This window comes from Oculina patagonica, chromosome 11 (genome assembly GCF_052425735.1).
Source record: "Oculina patagonica isolate OP01 chromosome 11, crgOcupat, whole genome shotgun sequence".
Taxonomy (NCBI): domain Eukaryota; kingdom Metazoa; phylum Cnidaria; class Anthozoa; order Scleractinia; family Oculinidae; genus Oculina; species Oculina patagonica.
The window spans coordinates 6,708,723-6,714,345 of NC_135768.1; the positions used below are offsets into that span (position 1 = coordinate 6,708,723).

At 41.9% G+C, this 5,623-nt stretch overlaps 1 protein-coding gene and 1 pseudogene across 1 annotated transcript; one reads left to right on the forward strand and one right to left on the reverse strand.

Moving 5' to 3' along the window:
* Positions 1-209: 209 nt before the first annotated feature.
* LOC144629589 (uncharacterized) lies at positions 210-1,277 on the reverse strand. Its single transcript, XM_078487830.1, has one exon. The coding sequence runs from the start codon at positions 1,275-1,277 to the stop codon at positions 210-212; it is 1,068 nt and encodes a 355-aa protein (XP_078343956.1).
* A 1,597-nt stretch (positions 1,278-2,874) lies between these two features.
* On the forward strand, positions 2,875-4,745 carry LOC144629590 (kelch-like protein 25; annotated as a pseudogene).
* The last annotated feature ends 878 nt before the right edge of the window (positions 4,746-5,623 follow it).

Below are 5,623 nucleotides of genomic sequence, written 5' to 3' on the forward strand. Positions count from 1 at the left end.
ATACCAAAACAACAGCAGATGAATAAAACTAATTTTAAATCTTCCCAACACTCGACATTGTAGAGATAACTGGTGTCAATTCCAATGTATAAATTGAACATTTAATACAATAACAATACAGTGTTTATCAACTCCGAAACGACGCAGCTGTGTAGTTTGTATACTTTGTTTTAAATCAGAATCTAATATCTAGACACTCGAACAACTATTTACACTCTGTTGAAGTATTCAACATGGTCATAAAAACCACGTAAATCGCTGGCCGAAATCTCTTGAAGCGCATGGTAAATCGCTACATCGATATTAAACCTAAGGAGGTCACGGTACTCATACCTATGTAACACAGTTTTCATTTTGTTGAAAACTAACTCAACGGGGGTAAGCTCCGGTGAATATACTGGAAGATATACAAGGGTGACTCCAAAACTGTCCAACCACTCAGCTAATGCTTGTCCTCCATCGAAACGGTGCAAAGCAACATTATCAACCACGATAATGTCTCCATATTCAAGAATAGGGTTTCCATCAGGCTGCGTGAATTGGCTTGCCTCTTGAAAGAAATTTAAAAACTCCAATGTATTGCTTGCGCCATTGAGGGTATTGGCGTACATTACTCCATTAAGTCCGCACAATAAATTCAGAGTAACATTTGGCGTTTGCGAGTTCCTCATTATTTCTACACAAGGTTGTCCCTTCACCGAGTGTCCGTATTTCGGGTTCGCACAATCCGGCAATTTGAAACCAGCTTCATCAAAAAATTTAACGCGAAACGGATCTAGCGTACTCATGAAATTGAGGTAGCTTTGGCAATAGGCGATGTTATCAGGGGTAAATTTTTCGGCTGCTGGCCTTGTCATCTTTTTCCAAGTCATTTTCCCTTCTGGTAAACGACCACGGACAGCTCGGCCTATGGCGGAAATCGAAGCTGTTGCCGTTGAGTGTGCCTCGATATTTTCTTTAATGTCCTTATAAGTTATCGAAGGTCTACTTTTTACGAGCAGCTGGACCAAGTCTAGTTCAGGGTCCTCAAGCCTTTTCGGTTGACCCCTAGCAGCAGCATGGCGAGGCAGATTTTCTCCCGTTTGACAAAAGGTCTTCCATACATTCGAAACTGTAACACCGCTCACTTTGTACTTTGATCCTATTGCTCTAAAACTTCCTGGGTAGAACTCTGTTGAAACATCTCCGCCTCCGCTCAAAATATCATCAACAATCAGTGACCTCAAATCCTTGCCAATTGGTTTTCCACGTTCGAAAGTTCTTCCGTGAGCATTCATTTCACTTGAAAAGTTCAAAGCAAAGTTGTTCTGCCCACGAAAAGAAACAGAATGTCACGTGACTAATCCGGTCGCTCGAAATGGTCACGTGAGCAAGCCCAAAATTCAAATGCGATCGATCGTTTTTTCCGGGGTGCTAACAGTTTAGTGATTTCGGTAGTATTGACATCAAGAGTATGACTGAAGGTAAAATAGCCCAATTTCGATATTTTAAAATTCAGTCTTGAACTGAACTCTGCGTGTTGAAGAACACTGCTCTAATATTTCTAGAGAAACTCTTGATTCAGTGTTTTATCTCTTTGTGGAACGATTTGTGACGTCATCACTTTCCTCATTTGCATAATACAAAAACGTAAATATCTCTTAAACCAAAAAAGATATTTATAAACGGAAAATGCCATTCTTCTTTATTTCAAAATAAGCAGCAATTATTTTTTACTTCTTATGCACTTTAAATTCAGGTCGCTTTGTTTAGCAATTACAGTGTATTGGCAGACTCGTTCCCAGTCGCTCCCGAGACGGTTTTGACTAGGACGCATTGCATCAAGGGAAGGCCGGACGAAAATCGGGGAGTGACCCAACATTTTCTTCGCCCTTCCCAGCCTGCCCGGCAACGTCCATATCATTTCTCCCCAGTCTTTCATTACCTTTTGACGACGAGTAAGTAGGGACTGGGGACGAGTCTGGTGTATTGGTGTGTTTTCTATCGAAAAGGAGTTAAAACAGCGATACGCCATAGCCTGGGACACTGTCGGATTTAAATGGATGATCGTGTTTGATATACTGCCTGGTATCCAGCTCTTTTCTTGCCAAAGCATACCAAACGTCAGTTGCCAGTGAAGAATCCAGACGCTTCAATCCAATCCAGAAGTGATCCGGTTTCTTTGCTCAGTGGTGCCACCATTGGCAGTTTGAGTGACGGCACTTTCAACAGTCAACTAGTGTCACAGCAGGTTTGCACCACAGAAGCGCCAGAAGCGAGCAATACAAAGCGTCCAATGATCGAAAAGGGCGGCCAGATGGAAATGACAGTTTGTTATGTTTTGAAAAAGCCATTAGAACCTTGATTTGCAAATTTTAGCCGTTTTTAAAAGACCATTTGAGTTTTAGTACGCGTCATCGATTTTGCATAAAGGTTTACTGTCTTTGGCGCCGGCGTCTTTTAAATAGTTTAAGTCATTAATCCTTTATTGACCAAGCGTGTTCAGTTAAGATGGCAGGATATTGGCCTCGTTCTTTGTTTGCGTGTTTATGGACCACGACTTTGTTTTGGGCCAAAAACACGCAAAAGAAGATCTTAGCCGATATCCCGCCATCTTGACCTCACGCTTGGCCAATATTAAACCCTCAACCGCTTTGCATTTTACGTCAGACTTGATACAACTTCCGCTCTAAAAATCTTGAAGGTTCGCGATTGCGGAAAGTTATTCAGTTTTCTGGTAGAATAAGGCACGAAACAAGAGAAGCTTAGCTGGAGTTTTTCAATGAGATACAAATGACTGAAATTAATTTGCAGTCATTGTAAGTTTTTGGGGATTACGTCGAGTGAAAATATAGAGCAGAGAGAGGCTACAAATCATCGGACATAGCCATCAGCATGTATCGACTTGATAGGAAGAATGAGAATGAAGACGGAGATCTATGTAAAGACGTAACTTTGGTGGCAGAAAATGGCAAAGAGTTCAAAGCCCACATGCATGTTCTTTCAGAAGCAAGTCCTTTCTTTGAGAAAATTTTTAACAGCAACATGAAGGAGAGTATGGAAGGAGTTGTTCGACTGGAGATATTAACCGAGTCTCAAATGGCCAACCTTCTGGAGTTTATTTACACTGGTAGCATAAAGACTTTAACTCAAGAGAAAGCTGAAGACTTAATCGCAGTGGCAGATTATTTGTGCCTTGAAAGCTTAAAGTCTGTAGCCCAGAAATTTCTTGAGCAAACGTTGTCCACTTCGAACTGCATTTCATATTATTACCTGGCGGAAAAATACATGTGCGAAGAGCTTATCGCCAGTTGTCGGAAAATCATCAGTTTGATCTTTACCACATTCGCGGAATCAGAAGACTTTTTGAATTTGTCGAGCCAAGAAGTTGCAAAATGGATATCAAGCGACGACATAGTCATAAACGAAGAGGAAGATGTTTTTAAAATTCTGCTGAAATGGATAAATCAAGAAAAGAGCGAGCGACGTGTCAAATTCGCCGAACTTTTTTCTCACGTTCGACTGACTTGTATGTCGCGTGACTTTTTAGCGAGTGATGTCGTGACTAACGATCTTGTCATGTCAATGAGAATGAGAACTGCCGTGACAGTGTGACTGGCGCATTGAAATGGTTTGATCGGGCGAGCGATTGCCATGTGCCGCGGCCACATCGGCCAAGGAAGGTTCACGAGTCATGTGTTGTCGTGGCTTGTCCAGTACTGATGCAGAAACCTTTCGACAGGAGCCCATGGGCTCCTGCTTTTGACTGTTATTGTTATTTTCCTGACAAAGATGATTGGCGCCGCTTACCTGCGATCGAGTGTCATGAAGAAGAACCCTATTCTCCCACAGATCTTAGTCGTATAATTTACGTAGATACATATCGAGGTCAGCTATTTGCCATTTTTGACGACATTTATAGATCGCAGTGTTATGACCCAGACATGAATCAATGGTATCCAGCCCCTTGGGCAAAAAGTGATCCAAACCAAGCATTAGTTGAAGATGGACAGTGTCTCGACGCGGTTTTGGTTGTCAAAGACGAAATATGTTTTATTTTCAAGTTATTTGGAATTTATTACGACGCGGTCGGCAAGCTTTTTCGATACAGCTTTGATTCAAATTCATTTTCTTTATCGTTGAATTGGGTCGAGAGACACAATTCATGTGTTGTTCCCTTTGATAAGTACATATATGCTATTGGAGGATATACGTTGTACGGAAGGACTCCCGTGAGGTCTTCAGTCCGGTCGGAAGCTGCAAGATTCGACACGGTGGAAAACAAATGGGAGAAAATTGCGGACATACAAGAAGCGAGACTTGGCGCGTTTGGTGTAGCTGCGAACGACAAAATTTTCATTGCTGGAGGAGTTGAGAAAAACATGAGAAAATTGAACACCTGTGAAGTGTATAACATTATGACAGATGAATGGGAGTTTATGACAGAGTTCATGGGAAGTTTAACGGTTCCTCGTAGCCAAGGCAACATGTTATTAGTCAACGAAACACTGTACGTTCTGGGTGGCTATCGGGAAGATGAACGTGACCATACGGTAGATAGTTATTGGGACGGTTCTTGCGCCTCCACTGTTGAATGCTACGACCACGAGAAGGACGAGTGGAATGAGAAGACCGTTATCCCTCCACATGAGGGATTAAAATATCGCTCTTTTACTTTCAAGGCATGTTCTCTGAATGTTTTCAAAGGCTCTGTAAATAACCTGATAGTCGTAGGGGCCAGTGGCGGCATCGACATGCACGATTAAAATGTACTTAGCAATCCTTGTCGATCAATTAAAAAGACGAATAATTGGTTTGGTTTGTTCGTTCTTTCCCTGAATCCCCCCCTCCCCCCCCCCCCCCCTATACATACGCTGCAATCCACCATACGGAAAAAGAAGGCGGCTGTACATTTCAACACAATACCTTGTGAACCTAACACAGCCATAAAGGTTAATTGTGGTGTCCTTCGGGTCATACATAAGTCCTTTATTGACTAAGCTTGTTCGGTCAAGACGGCTGGATATTGGCCTCGTTCTTTGTTTGCGTGTTTAGGGACCTCGACATCGTTTTGGGCCATAAACACGCGAAAAAACAATTTGGCCAATATCATCTTGACCGAACAAGCTTGGTCAATAATATAACCCATATTTATTGGTCATACATTTTTTGTTGAATAAGGCACGAAAGAGAAATGGAGTTATTCGATGAGATACTGAACAAATAACTTGAATTAGTTAATTTACAGTTCTTGGTAAGTTCATTTTCTACAAGGCCACAATTTGGGGGAGTGCGTCGAGTGAAAATATAGAGCAGAGAGAGGCTACTCTTTCTGATACAACTTCATCAGCATGAATCGACTAGGTATATGTGAAGGATCGTGAAGACGTAGCTTTGGTGGCGGAAAAGGCTCTTTCAAAAGCTCTGTAAATAACCTGAAAGTCGTTGGGGACAGTAACATCGAATTGCAAAATTAAAATGTACCGAGCAAATCTTCTCGATAAATTAAAAAGACGAAGAGTTGGTTTGGTCTGTTCGTTCCTTCCCCCCACCCCAATACACATGTTGCAATCCACCGTAAAAAAAGAAGGCTGTACATTTTACTGCAATACCTTGCGAACCTAACACAGCCAATAGGGCACAC

Excerpts from the sequence above, each read along its gene's own strand:
- LOC144629589 (XM_078487830.1), bottom strand. The coding sequence starts at position 1,277 with ATGAATGCTCACGGAAGAACTTTCGAACGTGGAAAACCAATTGGCAAG.